The sequence below is a fragment of the Ischnura elegans genome, chromosome X (genome assembly GCF_921293095.1).
Source record: "Ischnura elegans chromosome X, ioIscEleg1.1, whole genome shotgun sequence".
NCBI lineage: Eukaryota > Metazoa > Arthropoda > Insecta > Odonata > Coenagrionidae > Ischnura > Ischnura elegans.
In genome coordinates, this window is record NC_060259.1 from 110,714,628 (window position 1) to 110,733,353 (window position 18,726).

The window sequence follows — 18,726 nt, forward strand, 5'->3', positions numbered from 1 at the left end:
AGTACTCGTCCCCCCACCACATAATCAGAGAAACTGATCCCCTCACCATCTGCTCACCTTCCTTTCCCTCCCCTGCCCCTGTTTTCATATCTTCTCAATCACAATCTCATCACCGTCCTTGGAAGTTCCACCTACCCCTCCCCTATCCCCTGTTTAATTGTTGTGAGATCCTATTCATGTATATATACCGCCCTGTCTGTCTATCGATTTGTTCATTTATTCTGTTACCTCTTGATGATGACCTGAAAAAGTGGAAACCGGTAGATTTCTATATTACTGTGTAGAATATAGCTACGTTCATTTTTGAATCTATCATGTCACCATTCCACAAAGTGAACTTGCAAACCATTGATTTGAGTGGAAGGCATTCATGGAGTAAACTTTAATCAACAGGTTCCACCAGATAAAGCAGTGAGTGCTAGGATAGTGCCAAGTGTGGACCGAAGTCAGCCTCAGGTGGTACAAGTGACACCTCGGGTCAGCTTGTCAGCGTCACCTGGGACGAAGGTTTTCACGACTACGCAGGGTGGGAAGGTGACGTTCCATGTGACCACCAACTCAGGCGGCTCACCGCTCACACCTCCCCAGGCGACCCAGGTGCCTGCAACTGTGGTGGCAACCCCTGCTGCGGCCATTACATCTCCAGCCATTGTGGCGTCCCTGGCACCGGCTCAGCAGCCCATGGCTGGTGTGGCACCGGTGCCACCAAAAAAAGTGAGCCCCCTGGGCCGTGGTGTGCCACCACCTGTACCCCCCAACAAGCCTGTGGTGCCCCCTAAGAAGGAGACGGTTCCACGGGCACCCCCTGCACCAGATGCATCAAGCGTGGCGGAAGCGAAAAAGGCCGTGCCAGGCCTTAAGTTTGGCACAGTTAAGGAGAAGATTCGGCTCCCAGGAGAGGCTGGCAGTGGGGATGTGGTGAGTGGTGGTGCACAGCGCCCGGGTGCAGCTGGTGCAGCAGTGGCAGAGGCTGGTGGGCGGGCAGGGAGGCGGGAGCAGCCACAGGTGGGTGGTGCAGTGCCGGAGGACGAGAGCCTCGGTGGCTCTGCTGAGGTGGCTGCCAATGGCGGTGTGGCACTGGCACACGTTGCACGACCCCCCGCCTTGCATGCGACACCCGACCTAGACATGCTTGGCCAGGAGCTGGCAGATTTCCAAGATTTACTCTCTAGTATGGTGTCAGGTAAAAAAATGCCTTCTTTATTTCAATTTTTTGCTACTTTAATATAATACTTGAAATCTGGGTGATAATATGGAAGTTGAGGTCATTGGCATGGAATCTCGTTATAAAACTTCAATGTATCATGACTTGTCATTACCTTCACTACTGCCTTAAATTCAAAGTAATATATAGTGGAACCTCGTTAAAGCGAGTACGGGCTATAGCGACACCCCCGCTATTACGAGAGATAGCCGATGCACCGTCAATTGACCCTATAATAAGCGTGTTAAAAAATTCGTTTTTACGAGACCCTTTCGGTGTTGGCTCTCGCCATAGCAAGGGTTTCACCGCCGGAAGACTTTCATCAAGACTCCTTAACCTCTGTAATTGCTAGCGATCTGTTAGAAATGAAGTTAATGGAGTGCTCAGTCTCAAATTTACGTGGTAAACTGTCGTTCGATAAATATAATGATTGACGAAACAATGCTTTGCATGATTTTTATTCAGTGCGGCGCTTATAAATTGTTTGAATAGTTAGTCGTTATTTGAGTAAGGAAATTTAGTGATGCAAAAAACATCGCCTTTCGTCTGGATTTATGCTTACGTTTATCAGATAGATGTTTATCTGTCACCGCACCACTCCTGTTCCTGTATATCTGTTCGCAACAGGTATATTGGCTATTATTTGCTCCACCTCCGGTAAAGCGACAATTCGCTATAGCGAGTGTTTACTAGTGCACCGTGGGGGGTCGTTATATCGAGGTTGCACTGTATATTTGTTACACCTCTGCGAATTATCTGTTTGTCTCTCACCCTATTTATTCTACTTACCCATCTGCCCCATCTTTCCTCATTCTATTTATTCTTTTCACAGCTATAGTTTTAGAAGTTTAATTTAAATTCCTATGAATGTTGTACCTTAAGGATAACATTGGGCATAGCATCTTGTCAAGAAAGGATGTATTACTTCCATAGCCATATAGCATTTACTAAGTTTTTATTTTGAGCTTTGGAAAATCTAAGGGTAGTATATTTTAAATTTCAAAGTAATTCATTTGTAGAGTAATGAGATAGCTGCAAAATTAACGTTTGAAGCTCATCTAGTGACAACATTTGAAATAGGTTTTGCCCTACCTCATCATGTGATAAGCAAAAAAGTAATGGTGGAAAAATAGTTCAAAATTGGACCCTGCAGAATATAAAATGGAAAAACTGAAGAAAATCATTATGACCCACTGTTTTACAGTGATGAGGTTTGAAGATTCAGTTGATTATCTGTCTTCTAATCATCAGATTTACGGTAATTCAGGGTATTTTCTCCTGCCTATGCATAAAATTTTGAAGAATAATATTAAGGCAATAACAATGAGACTCTTGATGTATCTCAATTAGGCTGCCCACCAATTTAACTGCTGTACTTGAAAGGTAAAGCTAAAAATTAAATTTTAGTTTTATCACTTTTCTTTTCTGTTTATTTATATCAAAGTATAAGTGTACTAAAAATGCTGCAAAAGTGGCAAGATTTTGTGCTGTGTTTGACTGGGGTATGGTGGTAGACTTTTGAGGAGTGAAGTCACCAGAGAGTATATTTCTATGTTGCCTTCCTATCCTTGTTGGGAGTGTTGTGAGAATTGCAATGATCACCAATCTAAAATTATCTATACAGGCATCCCCCGAGTTACGTAAGAGATGCGTTCCGGCAGACTATGCGTAAGTCGAAATTTACGTAAGTCGAACCTTTGCGTTGGCGCTTCAGAGATTGCTGTATAACAAGTTGTATCGTAAAGAAATGAGCGCAACCACATACGCCACCACATCCATCGCTAGAACTGCAAATTTTCACGTTGATTGCTGACTTGGGATTTATAAGCGATTTTTCTACAGAAATTAATGAAATTTCCTTCGAGGAATGACAAAAATGGGTCACTTTGTTATTTTTAGCACGTAAAAAACTCTATAACTATTCGATATTTTTTCTACCATAGGTTGTACGAGCGAATATCTACTTCTTCTCGCTCGCATTCGAAAATTAACGTAATCATTTGAAATACGGTTATCGCTTACGTAAGTACGGATTTACGTAAGTCGAGACATACGTAACTCGGGGGATGCCTGTATGTTTGTTGCTCCGCCGATTCTTACATTTTGTTATAATTTTTGATTCTCCTTGTTTATAATTTATCAAATCAAGCTCTATGTTTATCAGAGACTTGGGGTTTGTGTTACATCCAACTTATTAAATTCCAAAGTTATATCTTGAGAAAATGCTGTTTACTCCATATTACATACATATTTTTATGCTTAAACAGAAGATAAAAATGATTTTAAATTATGGGGTGATTTTAAATTAGAATAAAAGAATGTCACTCCAATTAGGTGATACATTTATCAAATGCAAAATCTAGCTCTTACATACAGCAGACTCCCGATTATCCGGCTGTGGTTAATTCGGTTTGTGGATTATTTGTGCATGAGTTCACGCTCCAACGTTTTCCAAGAATTCTATGAAAAATTAAAATCGGGAACAAAAGTACCAGGATATTTGCATTTTAATGGAAGGCTCCACTGGGCTAATCATATCTGTTAGAATCTATAACCACTGCTGCACAATGGCATGATTGCGTGCCCGTCGCCCTCACGGGATTTCCGGGCTCCTTTTTTAAAGGCATCTTGGTGTGCGATCGCGCTCAGTGATCACGGATCTGCGACTCGCAGTAGTTGCATCCTGGCAACTTGCTCGAGACGCGACTACGTGGCGTGTTGCTTAACATTGTAGTTTAGACATAGTAGTCACGCAGTGGTTTCGAAGCATTCGCATAAACCACTTTTCTGAATCCGCAATCCCGCAGCCATGGAAAAACTGGTTTTCGTGCCGCTTCTCTACACCATTAGTCTGGAGAATCAGGAGTAGGTATACTGCATGTCTTTTTGAGTTAAGGTCACAAGGTGCAACGAATTTATGATGTTACGGCCTGAGAATGTACAGTGGAACCTCGTTGAAGCGAGTACGGGCTATTGCGAGACCCCCGCCATTACGAGAGATAGCTGATGCACCGTCAATTGACCCTATAATAAGCATGTAAAAAACTTCGTTTTTACGAGGCCCTTTTGGTGTTGGCACTCGCCATAGCAAGAGTTTTACTGGAGAGATCGCCGGAAAACCTTCTCCAAGAGTCCCTTATCTCTGTAATTTCTTGCGATATTTTAGAAATGAAGTTAACATGGTATGCTCAGTCTCAAATTCATGTAGTAAACTGTTGTTCGATATAAATAAGTGGTTCATTTTGGTGAAAATATTGTGGCATTAACATTTGCGAATGCTTGATCTTCTTTTGTTCTTCGGGCGGCAGAAAGCAGACGGCAGCATACCCGCGCGTCCGTGAGTTGCGTGAATAGAAAGCATTTGATGACAGACACCATGGCCAAAAAACAATGCTTTGCATGATTTTTATACAGTGCGGCGCTTATAAATTGTTTGAATAGTTAGTCGTTGTTTGAGTAAGGAAATTTATTGCTGCAAACAAAACATCGCTTTTCGTCTGGATTTATGCTTACGTTTATCGGATATAAATTTATCTGTCGCCGCACCACTCCTGTTCCTGTATAACTGTTCGCAACAGGTATATTGGCTATTATTTGTTTTACCTCCGGTAAAGCGACAATTCGCTGTAGCGAGTGTTTATTGGAGCACCGTGGGGTCTTGTTTTATCGAGGTTGCACTGTATGTGAATAGGATGACAAGCAATGCTCAACTAAATTGATGGAATAGTGCTCATCATTCTTGATATCAATGCAATTAGATTGGATACTTACCTGAGGAGGGTGTGATGAAGAGCCATAGAGATAAAGAAATGCCACTTGTTTAAAATGCTCTGTCGCATGAAATTTTTGAGAGGCTAAGTTATATCCCGAGAGCAAAGTTTTTATCTTCTCGATCAAAAATTAAATTAATTCTAGCTGGTAAGGAAAAACAAAAAAAGTGACCGGATATAGTGAGAGCAAATCCTTATTCTTAGGGCTAATATTTTGGATGCGTGCTTCATGAGAATCTGTTCCTGGCCTATGGGTTCATCGGTACATTTAAACATATGAATAATGGGTGGAGATCCGCGAAAGTGGTTCTATTTTTTGCTAAAATTTGTTTTAAAACTATGTGATTTTGGTGTTATTATAGTGTTAAAATTTTTGCACATTTATTGGTGTATTATTATTTTTTGGTGCACATTTCATGATTGCTTATACTTTTTTAAGCATTTAAAATAAAATTTAATGCAATTTCACGAGTACAACATTTAATTGAAAATTAATTCCATTTCTTATAAAGATGGTATTCAATTTGATAACTGGCACACATGTGTACAACTTCATCTGTACATGTTGTGAAAGTAAATGGAAGGTTGGTGGAATGACTTGTTTAATTGGCTCAATTTTTTTCACATTCATCTTATGATGACATCAGATGTAACTTGTGATTAAGTAAGATATATCATACTCAATAGTATATTTTCTCAGTCTTTCCTGTGAAATGGTCCTGTTTTGTGTAAGTATTCATGATAAATGCTTCTTGAGTAGTTACTTTTTACTTTTAATTCCATACTTTTGGTTATTATAACGAGATTTTGGGTGATAAAAATAAAAGATCGCTAAGACATCATACCAGAGAAAATTACCTAAAGGATGCTTTTCAGTTCCTTGCATTTTTTTATTTGCATGCTCTATGCACGTGCATCCTTGATCCAGCTTGAGGTAGTTTGATGCATTTGGCGAGGTGAAGCTGTTTGCTTGTACATATTATGTTGTGACTGATGAGATCTTAAATGCAGAATGATATTTCTTTATTAAATGCCTGACATGCTTTAAGCATTCCAACTGAATGCTGTAAATTTTTTGTTGCCAATGTAATACCATTCTTAGCTTGTGGTTAATTTTTTATTTATCTTTTAATCTCAAAGGATTTGCGTATTTTTCATTTTTGGTGTTCCGTGGAAGAAGTGTGGAATTTCAGTGTAATCTTTTGCAGAAATGATGTATTTTTAAAAATTTGTTTGATCTGGACTTCAGGAGCATTTGCTGTGCCATAGATCCAAATAATGTCCAAATAAATTTAGTTTTTATCTTATGATATCAGTTTTGTATGCATAAGTAACCGATTTATATGAAAGTACTGCCTATTACGTTGATACAAATTAGGGTAATAGAGAAAAACAGCCTATTAATTGTCATTCCGCAAGAATATTTTTATTAAGGCTAAATATGACAGGCAAATATTTGATTTTATAAGTTGCATTGGACTATTAACTTGGCTAGAATTCTTTTGTTGTGACTGTTTTTGCCAAAAATAATATATTCATTTTATTACAACATGTAAAAATTATAATTTACAATTTATGTCAATTTTGATAAGCTAGACAGAAAAAATGCAGTGATAAAGAAATATGATGCAGTGATGCAAAAATATATTAGCGAAGGTTTAACTTCATTAGTATCATACTCATCACTCCAATTAGAAAAATCATTTAACGGGGAAATCACCTTTCGCCTTAATGGTAGGTCTGAGAGAAAATCTCATCCAAAATGCTTATTTTAAAGAGCTCAGCCAATATACAGTGGAACCTGTTTAGTACGTTTCTGAAGGGACCACAAAAAATGAACGTACTAACCAGGAAAACGTGCTAACGAGGAAAGTAATAAATAGCAGTCGGGGTAATTGCAATCTGTGGAAAAGTCGTCATAATTACAATTACTATCGGTAGTTCTCGTAGGATCGCCTTCCTGAACTCTTTTCACCTTTAAAATAAAGAAAATGGGCGCTACAATGAAAAACAATACCATGTGAGTAAAAATCACAATGTTTCATAGATTTTCCGAAGACAGTTACATGAAAACGGCGTCTTTCTCCCGTGATTTATCCTATATGTATTTATAGAAAGAGGACAAGTATAGCTAAGTCACTTCTTTTTTGTCACAGCATACTCGGAGAATATAAAAACAACCCTGAGTATGTCAACGGGTTGTTTTTAAACATCATAAAAATTGGTCAAAATTATATTAACCTTAAATTACGGCAACAGCCGTACACATTCGCGCTTCTGGAATAAAGCCATATCGATTGTTATAGCGATCGATATATCGAATAATAACACGCAAGATTATTAGATTACGACGTAATTACAAGAAGATTTTATATTATACAGTTGAAATTTACTTTTAAAATTTGTTTAATGTCGTCTGCTTTCGTGCCGAGATCGAGTATTTTTAAGCTAAGCTTCGCGTGGAGATCCAGAGCATCGTCTGCTCCCGCAGCAGTAGTCAAATACGCACGTACTACGTAGCATTGACGTCGTGCAGTACTGCTTTAGATAAAGTGGGAATTGGATAAGACTCATTTCTTCATCATGATAACTCGTGTAATAGCAATAATTGCCCACTCGTGAAATTTGTGCGCAGTGGGCACTCCAGAGGCAACAGAAGGTGAGGAGCTCGGGGTGGGGAAAATTGGGGCTTCTCATTGGCTGCAGTTTTGCATAGTCAGACATTCCTGATAAATGGCCATATTTTATAATTCATCGCGTCATAACAATTGAGAAATGCATTTGGATAAATCACGGTCGAAGAAAGATATGTGGAATGAATGCAAGAATTTTAATAGCTAGTTATAGTAAATTAAATCATGAATTCGGAGCTTTACGACCCTTAAGAAAATACTGGAGAACGAATTGCGGGTTGCGTCACGGCTAGCAATTGAGCGTACTAACCAGGAAAGCGCAATTTTTTCAAACGTACTAACCAAATACTTTTACCTGTATTTTGTTCCGTTGGTACCGGGACCGAGAGAAATCGTCGTACTAAGGAGGAAAACGTACTAAGGAGGAACGTACTAACCAAGTTCCACTGTATATAAGTGATTGAACGAACTACAGCCGTTGAACAGTTGAAAGAAAATTAATTCCCCAGGGCCGTACTCTTTGGTGGGCAAAGTGGGGGGTGAGAAGTTACAATGCTAACAAGGGGAGTAATACACGAAAACAAGATAAAACACTAAGCGATTAAACAAATGCGCAGCTCAAATTGTTTGTGAGTGGATCACTGTCGTAAGCCGTTGAACAGTTGAAAGAAAATTAATTCCCCAGGGCCGTACTCTTTGGTGGGCAAAGTGGGGGGTGAGAAGTTACAATGCTAACAAGGGGAGTAATACACGAAAACAAGATAAAACACTAAGCGATTAAACAAATGCGCAGCTCAAATTGTTTGTGAGTGGATCACTGTCGTAAGCCGTTGAACAGTTGAAAGAAAATTAATTCCCCAGGGCCGTACTCTTTGGTGGGCAGAGTGGGGGGTGAGAAGTTACAATGCTAACAAGGGGAGTAATACACGAAAACAAGATAAAACACTAAGCGATTAAACAAATGCGCAGCTCAAATTGTTTGTGAGTGGATCACTGTCGTAAGCCGTTGAACAGTTGAAAGAAAATTAATTCCCCAGGGCCGTACTCTTTGGTGGGCAGAGTGGGGGGTGAGAAGTTACAATGCTAACAAGGGGAGTAATACACGAAAACAAGATAAAACACTAAGCGATTAAACAAATGCGCAGCTCAAATTGTTTGTGAGTGGATCACTGTCGTAAGCCGTTGAACAGTTGAAAGAAAATTAATTCCCCAGGGCCGTACTCTTTGGTGGGCAGAGTGGGGGGTGAGAAGTTACAATGCTAACAAGGGGAGTAATACACGAAAACAAGATAAAACACTAAGCGATTAAACAAATGCGCAGCTCACTCACGTACCTCGTGGATTTGCTCCTAGGAACAAATGTCCGCGTAGGACACATGCACACACTCACACAGGTTTGTGAAGCTCTCGCTTACGACAGTGATCCACTCACACACAAGAAATAGACAAATTGAAAAATTAAGGAAAGCAAGGTGCGTGAATGAGAGCGTGTTTCCTTAATTTTTCAATTTGTCTATTTCTTGTGTGTGAGTGGGTCACTGTCGTAAGCGAGAGCTTCACAAACCTGTGTGAGTGTGTGCGTGTGTCCTACGCGGACATTTGTTCCTAGGAGCAAATCCACGAGGTACGTGAGTGAGCTGCGCATTTGTTTAATCGCTTAGTGTTTTATCTTGTTTTCGTGTATTACTCCCCTTGTTAGCATTGTAACTTCTCACCCCCCACTCTGCCCACCAAAGAGTACGGCCCTGGGGAATTAATTTTCTTTCAAAAGCTCAGCCAATGAATTATGATTCATTAAATCATCTCATAACTTGGAAATCAATTCAGTTTTCCATGTTTTATTTCCTGAAGTGAAACTCCTGATCTTTGATCACCAATTCATCAAGTGTAAATCCACTGTATTACTAGAATGCAGTTGAAACATGCGTACAGGCCTGGGGAATGTGGTGGGATTTAAAGGTAAAAAGAAAAATTGATTGAAAAACAAATTTAATTTGTTAGCTAAAAGGAATGGTCGTCAATGAATCCCCCTCGAATTGTGACCGGCTTAAGGAAAGCAACCAGACGTGTGAGATATGGAAAGATAGGGAGTTTGGGTACGTTTTTACTTTGGCTGTGGAGGAAGTGGTCTTCCTGGGATGGCTGTGGTCTTCAAGAAGGTGCCGTGGGTCCATCTCTTGCGAGTGGCTCTTTTGGCATTGAACACTCAAGGAGAGTCTCACCAAAACGAAAATGCTCTACACTTGCGGGACAACGCTGATTTATATATCTTGGGCCCATTTTCCCCCAGTTATCATAGGCCCCTATTAACAGGCGTCTTGCCTGGTACTGTGGTGGAGGATTACACCACCTGCCAAGCTGCTCTAACAACACCCTGAGAGTGAGGGATGACGTACAGTCTCAGGCGGGAAAAATTCATTAAGATGAACAGGTTCACTCACCAGATATATCTATGGACTTCCCTGGCATATTTTTAGTCAGAAAGCAGAGTTCTGAAGTTATTTTTCTGTAATCCAAATGCACAGATGAAAGTTGAAGCAAACACAGTGTTATTCCTCTCTGAAATAGCCTTGATAGGAAAGAAAAGGAGTCAGGTAAGCTTCATCCTTCAACTGTGGATACATCAAGCACTCAATATTGTCAGTGAGTTTTGGGGATTACATTCACTCTTGAAACGGACCCTCCTCCTCCTTAACTGGTAAAAGCTCACATCCTCACCTTTCAAACTCTTTTGCAAGCATGCAGCAAAGAAACTCGTAATGTTCTACACCTACAATTCTAAGAGTGGGAATATCTACAGTAAATATCGCTACATATTTTTAAGTAGTGAGGTAGTGATTTGCCATTAGGTCAGGTTACTCATTTTATGCATGAAAGGTTACTAGTAATTATATGAAACTGAAAAGGTAAAGGCTATGTGTGGAGACCATTTTCTCATTATAATACTTTGTATAAGACTGGGACTTAGCCATCATTTCTGTATCAAGGGATTTATGCTATAAAGAGGTTTAATAGGTCCAGATTTTGCTGTAAATGTATGCCATGGGATGGAGGGAGGATTTTGCAGTGGTAATGCCTGTTGTAAGCAATACTCTTGTTGTCTTTCTGTACCCCACCATTCCTTAGGTATCCCCTTTGGCTTACTGCTCATGCCACCTATCAGGATGCTTAGTTTACTAGTGATATCTATATTTTAGGGATGGGTTGGTTTGGTTCATGGTTCAACCAGGTCTTGCAGACAGAACCCTAACTGGAACTGGTGCTCGAAAGAATTGGTACTGAAATAATTGGTGTGTTAACCAGTTTAAACTGTTCATGTGTTTAAGTAGAGGAATTGCTACAAAACCAAGATATAGAAAAACTTGGACCCATTAAAGTTTCAGCTTATGAGCCAAAATGAGGTTTTAGTTTCTTTGCATTTATTTTAAATACATTGGGATATATTTTAGATGATTTTGTGTGCTGAACATAATTTTCACAATTCTTGCAAACTCACGATTCATTTGTTATCAATCACCAACAGCAATTATGAAAATTTTAAGGTTTCTCTTATGCTAGAAGGCAATAATTGTTTGAAATTATCTTGCAGCAGACATCAGTTGGCAATACTGCTCTCATTCTATTGAAGGCCAAACGTGGCATTAATAATTACTCACGCTGGGTTCACATGGATGGAGGAAGTGGGAGGTGGAAAATGACCCGTGGGACATGGGAGTGCATAGAAAGTAGACTGCTGTTCCCAGAGACATGGAGAGGTTGTGGGGCACGGAAATGAAATTAGATTAAATAAGGTCCTTTGATAGAGAGTATTGTGTCTAGAACAGTTAAATTTTGAGCTAAGAAAGTCATTGACTCTTGATTAAGTAGGTTTTTATATCGATTTTGGTTATGTCTAAAATGGAGTGACTTCAAGGGCATTGAAGTCTCTTATTATATTAGCTTTTATAGGAACGTAATTTGTTAATTTTGCATCTCAGGAATAGTTCAATTGTTCAGTATGATGCTTTCAAACAAAAAAAAGGAATGGACTGAATAAAAAAGGGATTAGCTTTTTAAAATTGGGCTTATGTATGCTCTATATTAGGAACTAAAACCCTGTACGAGAACGGATGTTTGGGTCATATAATGTTGCTAAGTATGTGGCCTATTGAGTGAAATTGGTGCTATCATAGATAAACTTAACACATAGGCAAAAAGTCTCGGGGGAATGAAAATTTTGCTTACGACATACTGAAATATGACATGCTAATGTTAGTGCTGAATTAGGAGCCATAATCAAGAACCGATTTCTTTTGGATCATTATACAGTAATAGGTGAGGTATTGAATGGAAACAGTATTGTTGTAGATGAGCTTAAAATTCAGGAAAAATTGCTTCTTTAGCTATTGAAAATTGAGCATAATTAGTAACAAAATAAAGAACCTGAACTGGGAATCAAAGCCAAGAACTGGTGACTTATGCTGGCAGTAATGCAGTTTCTGACTTGGTGGCGATCTGGAGAATTCTTCACCTGAGCTTATGCATTTGCCAAATTAAGGACTGAAACTGAGAACTGAAGCCAAGAACCGAACGTGAACAAAAAGCAATTGGAACTGACCCATACCTATTATGTATCTTTATGTAATCCCATCTTCTCCTTAGCTAATCTTACTCCCCACAGCTTAACACCCTTATTAACATGCACCACTTGTCACTGGTTTGCATTGGGTCTTTCTATGCAGCGCATGAGCCCTCTTCATGTCCATTCCTTTTGCTAGAAAGATATACATATATTAATAAAAATTTCTATAAAAATGTCAAGTGTTACTTAATTTAATTCTGTTGTATTAATTTACTGTTGTGTAATTTTATTGGTTTGTAAATGAGGTAATCATAATTTCCCTTTGACTTCTCTTATAGGTATTTTTTTTATTCTTCTTTTAATCTGAATTCACTAACCTTATGTTAGACTATGTATTAACATCCTTCCAATTGGCAAGGACTTACTGTGGAACAAAATATGTTAGAATTTGTGATGTCATAAGTACAAACTTATTTCTAGTTAAAGAATGAATGATGGATAAAATAATGATGAGTTTTATGCTCTTGTATAGTCATTCTGATACCTTGCAAAAGAGCATATATATTCCCAAACGGCTAGAAAGATATGAAGGTAGGCATTGATGGTTGTGAACACAAAAGAGCTATGCGTAAGTCATGAGTAATTAATATGTTCTTTTGCAAGGTATCAGTGGCTTACGCATAGCTGTTTTGTGTTCATAACCATCAATATCAACCTTCAAATCTTTCTTGCCGTTTGGGAGAATACTCTTTGAACCCTTAGGATGGCTGTTTAGAAATTTGCAAGCATTGGAGTGATTGTGCTCATCAAAATTACTTTCTCTCTCGATTGACAGGTGCTGACATAGCTTCTAGTAAATCTGCTGACCCTCCCAATTCCATAGAAGCCACCCCTCATTGTGTGCCTGTGTCTTTTAATGGGAATTTCAAAGATAATAATTTTGTGGCTTTGGGGCCACAAAATCAACAGGACGCTGTCTCAAATAAAGCATCTGATTAGTGAGTGTTTTAAATAGTTTCATTTTTTACATATATATATATTGTTTACCGTTGTTAACTTTGTGCCATTGCAAAAAAAATGATTTTAGGTTTTATGTTACCTTCTTTAAATGGCATAGGGTAAGGTTAACTGAACTTTATGTATGATGTGAAATAGGAAAAAAGTGACTTGAACTCTTGCCTATTTTAGCAAACATCACAGATGAATTGTTCAGAATTTAATCTTGAAAAAATACTTATCTTATGTATTAGAGGTCTAAATTGTAAATTGTGACTAGCAGCTATGTGTTAGACTCTGAATACAATCATGTTGTTGTAAATTGTGATTGAGATATTGTTTGAATGTGTGTGGTCACAGGCCATATGGTGCATATTTCTGCTGTTGAATAAATTATTCAAATCTGCTACAGACTAAGCACATCAGTGGATCTGAAAATCATGATTTATTGGACAGTGTGATTATTTTGAACATGGTTCAAAGAGGTAGCTGTACAGGACTGAAGTTGTCTGCAATTAGGGTGTGGATATATGTATTATTTGTATCTGATTTGGTACATCTGCATGCTGTTCTTTTCATGCTAATGAAGGTCATGAGAATCATTTGTATTTTTGGGATCTCAACGTTATCTATGTTTTCAGTAATTCTTCCGAGATGTGGAGGCTGAATGTGAATCCTATTATTTGTTTTCTAGCCATTCTGTTTTGTCATGGCGTCACTTCATCATCGGAATCAAGCACATGGTGCCAAAGAAGATGTGCAACCATATTTGGTGTTGGCCATTCCTGTCCCCTCCCCTCCAAAACTGTATTTTGTCGAGGCTCTTGCCAGCTTGTGTCAAGGGGTTCAAACCCAACCAAAATTTTTGGGAGGATTACATTGAACACCTTTATTCAAAAATGAATCCACCCCTCACCAAAATTATCCCCCCTTATTTTTTTTGGCTCTGGCCTTGTTGAATGTGTCACCCAGTTGGGAGTGTTTTGGGTGTGAGAAGTTAGGGGTTGGTTGGGTGAGTTAGGTAATCATCTATTAGGGCTATAGGGTGGATGGCATGTGGAGTGGGAACCACTGGCTGTCTCAGAATTGAAGTGACTTGAAATTGAATGCTCATATATCAGTAAGGAATCATTATGCTACTATAAAACATGCATCCTCGGAAAGCTTGTTTTTCATGCGAGAGAGTCAACATCTTTATCCCAATTTTATTAATTTTTGCTAAGATTGAAGAAAGATCCATGTTTCTCGGATTAACAGTGGAAGGTTTAACCGTGGAGATGCATAATCACATGACATTACTTGTAGTATATGCCATATAATTCCCTTGTATAATACAGAACTCTTTTATTTTTAATGAGTTATTGTATTTTTAATACATTGAAATACTCTCAAAATAAATTCTAAAAATTTTGTTTGGTATTGAAGAATCAGAAAAACTAAGTTATCTTCATAACTGGTTAGTTTATCGCCATGGGAAAAATGTCTGTCTACCAGGGTAGAATGATTAAATTTAAATAATTATCTCCAAAGATGTATGGTTATCTAAACTTTCATAAATGGCTCATCATTTATGTATGGCTGCATGTAGGTGTATTGAGAAGATTGTTTTTATCTGTACAGATGACATCAAAAATACTGTAAGAAAAAGGTCTGATAGGTACTGACAGGATTTCCTACTGAGATTTAAGTGTGTCACACTAACTGGTATGTATTTCCTGCTTTAATCTACAAAAGTCCTTTTGTAACTGTACTAGTTATTCTAATGCTTTGTGTTAATTAAGATAATGGGGTGGTTATGTTTCAGTAAATGGAGTAGTTGTCATTATAGTCTGTATACCGTAGGGTGTCGCACGGTCCCGCCGGCTACTTGAGTCGGTCATATAGTTTTTATGGTCGGTCCTTTCCTCTCCCTGGTGCTTGCGGTTTGTGGACCGACTCGGGTGGTTGGTGGGACGGTGCGCCACCCTACGCTATACAAACTGTAAGTCTGACAACTAAAATGCTGATGATGTGCCTCTCTCGATAGCATTTATTCTTACTAGTTATTCTATGATTTTTGGGTGCCCAGTATGATAACGCTTTGACTTGTGATCGTTAACTTCCTGCTATGCACCATTGCTATCCCTGCCAACCTTAGGGTTGAATCACTGAGTTGCGCCACCCTTTGGTATACAGACCATAATGACAACTACTTCATTTACTGAAACATCTCCACCCCATTATCTTAATTAACACAAGGCATCAGAGTATCTAGTCCAGTTAAATAAGGAGTTAGGTGGATTAAAGCAGGAAATATATACCAGTTGTGTATGAGGCACTCAAAACCTTAGTAGGAAATCCTGTCAGTACCTATCAGACCTTTTTCTTGATGTGTGTGCTGGCTTCCTATAAAATGGTGCCTCTCTACCAGGACCTTGAAGGCCTGTGCTGGATGAGGAACAATGTCCACAAAGACGTGCGTGCATCATATTAATTGCTGTCATGCTGAAACTGTTAGTTATTTACATCTACATACCACCCTGCAAGCTGCCTATAAAAGCATGTGGCAGGGGATGTTATGACACCATGAACTAAACTAACGTGAGCCATCTACATTTAAAAATTAGATGCTCAAACAGGATTACGACTAGCATTTATGTACCTTTATAGTTCGGGGGAAAAATGAATTCCCATATCTAGCCATCCAGCAAAATATTTTTCTTAATTTATTGCTTCTGTTGAACCTGGAAAAATAGTGATCCTCTTAGATGATGTTCTCCGTTTTGCTCCTAAATATATCTATTAACAATTGTTCAAGCAATCTAAGCCTAGTACGCAGTGTCTGAGTCTCTAGTGGCTCCCAGCCTAATTCGCTTAACATCTCGGTAATGCTATCTGTTCACCCGTTGCAGTTTTTGACAAATTGCGCAGCTTTCCTTTGTATTTATTTAGTTCACCGATTAAATGTTTCTGCACCAGATCCCATATGCTCGCTGCATATTCAAGATTTGGTCATTCTTTAACTTTCTCATCCGAAAATTATCCCACAATTCCCTTGACAAATCCTAACTTCTTCAGGGCTATGCTGCAAAAATTCCTGATGTGTGTGTATGTGATGTGCAGGGAAGGGAACGCAGCTCACCCTCTGAGATTGGAATGCCCTATTTGACTGGTTAAACCTTATTTCCCCATTTCTTAATCTCTTTTTCCTCCTCATGCTATGCAAAGTTTCCGCATTAATTTGCAAATTATTCTTGTGGAATTAAGTTTTTCTGTGAGTGTTGGCGACTGGAAGAAATTTAAAATGGCGAATGCAAATGAGAATAAAAAAAACTTTATGCTCTAAAACTTGTTAATCAACCTTTTTTGCCATTAAAGAATCAGTGATGTGATGTAATGAAGTTAAAGTAATTGAATTATTGTGAACAATTACATATTCGGTTTCTGTTTCTTATAATATACTTGAAAGGTCATGCATGTAACTGTTACATTTTGGTAATCAAAAGTGAAAATTTGTATTCCACGGGCTCTGATTGAAAGGCAGTTCTGGCTGCATTAACCTCATCCCCAAAAATTTGTGGCAGAACATATGTGTATTATTTATGCTTAACCCTTAGGTGCACGCACCTGCAAGTATAGGGCTAGTGCACGCTTGTGGCTTTTTTGCCGCACTTTTACATTTTTGATTTTCCCTAATATACATTCAAATTTGAGGGTGTTTTAACGTATTTGGGTAACTTTTAATAAATAAAAGCACTTTAAATATTTTTCCATTCATTTATAAACAAAAATATCGCATAATTATATGCAAATTTCTTGATAAATACTTAGACTAACTTTTCTAAAGGAATTGCAGACGATAATCTATACACTATCAAGCCACAAAACACACAAAAAAAGGAAATGGATATGCCAAAATGTTAATGCCATCATTAAAATTAATTAAATAACAAACGTTATAAATAAAATTAACTTTTTCATCCATATTGACCATCACTGTCTCTGTAATGACATTTTTTGACGCAGGTGGAATGAAAAGCGTGCATAACTTATTTTTCGGTCACTAGTTAAGTGTAAATAACACATTATTACACCAATGTAATTCATATTTGAGTATGAAGATGATATTTTTAAATTACGACATGTGGTTTGAGGTTGAGATAAATTATATAAATGATAATAATAACAAAATAATAATGCAAATGCTCACAAAAAATATAATAAGTACGAAACAACATATTAACATATTATTGGAAAAAGAATTATGCTTCCAAGTTTCCATGTTAGCGACAGATTATCAGAAGTCCATAGTATCGTGTGAACGCCATCTAGCAGTAAATCACACGAAGTTGTCGTCGTTCTCACTTTGTAAGATTCTAACGCAATAGATGGTCGTCACATTGATGCAAACATATTTCTTGGTAGAGGGAAAAGTATAGAAATAGAATACCAAAGTGTACCACCATTCATCCGTGAGCAATAAACGCGCTATTTCGAATTTTTGAAAAATGCAGCAAAATCCCAGCTTAGCGGGCATGTAAGGGTTAAAGTGCCTGAATGAAACATTTTAATTATTGTTTTATGTAATGACATTAGTAATTAAAATGCTGGTTTGAATCTTAGTACATAGTTGCTTCTTAAGAAAGTATTAACAGTAGAGATGGGTCGAATAGCAGATTTCTCAAACTCGAATATCGAATTCGAATATTAAATCAATGCTTGAATATTCGAATACCTCAAATACTAGATTTGCGCTAAGCATAATAAACGTACGTCTCTTCTTCTATTTCCCTTGATGAATGTATAAATAAAAAGATATCCAGTGGAACCTCGATCTATCGTTTTTCAAGGGGATGGACGAAAAAACCAATGAATGCAGGAATGTTTGACTAGGTTGCCTATGCAGCAGGAAACTAAGGATTTTGGCGAATAATTGTGATTTCCTTTAAAGGTTTCAAACAGGAATTTAGCTGATTAATGGAATATTTTAATTATATGGAAACAATGTGAACACATAGTTGTTTCAACTAACATCTCTCTCAAATATCCAAAGGGGACACACCACCTAGCGATAAAATGATTTCATGCCGTCTCGGCATTTACACTGCTACGATGGAATTCTATCTGATGTATACATTCTTATCTACCAAACGCCATTTCAGTGGCACGCCCATCTGATACTCGGCTTCATCAAACGTCTTATTTTCAACAGGTAGCTCGCTTTACCCCCACTCCTACTGTCAAGTGCTAGTGGACAATCCGAGGTGTTTTGCAAAATACACGCCCTTCTCCACCGGATTTTCTTCTTCTTCAATTATTTTCAGTCCATCTTTGGAAGTTCTTACGAGATAAGCAGATGAGTTCGAATTGCTAGCAGGGAGAAACCAAATATCCTGAGAAAATATCCCTTCGTCTGTGACTGTGACAGTAGAGATTTATAGCATAACTCATAAATTGTAACTTGATGTATGTTTTTGGAAAAAAATACGGCATCAACTTCCGAGAAGCTCAGCTGCGAGGATATCGAGTTTTGCCAGAATGTTAAGTCTCCGTTGTATTTTGACATTTATTTTCTTGCGTAAA

General features: G+C 38.2%; 1 protein-coding gene across 4 annotated transcripts in view; it reads left to right on the forward strand.

Moving 5' to 3' along the window:
• LOC124171717 (CTTNBP2 N-terminal-like protein) overlaps positions 1 to 16,907 on the forward strand; it is a 156,892-nt gene extending 139,985 nt beyond the window's left edge. For 2 of the 4 annotated variants that reach the window (XM_046550987.1, XM_046550988.1), the window contains 3 exons: positions 394 to 1,183; positions 13,004 to 13,166; positions 13,859 to 16,907. In XM_046550987.1, the coding sequence (XP_046406943.1) occupies positions 394 to 1,183; positions 13,004 to 13,166; positions 13,859 to 14,123 (1,218 nt within the window). In that variant the 3' untranslated portion in view covers positions 14,124 to 16,907. Of the gene's footprint in view, positions 1 to 393; positions 1,184 to 13,003; positions 13,767 to 13,858 lie in introns of those variants that run through there. The other 2 variants (XM_046550989.1, XM_046550991.1) reach the window with 2 other exon arrangements.
• The last annotated feature ends 1,819 nt before the right edge of the window (positions 16,908 to 18,726 follow it).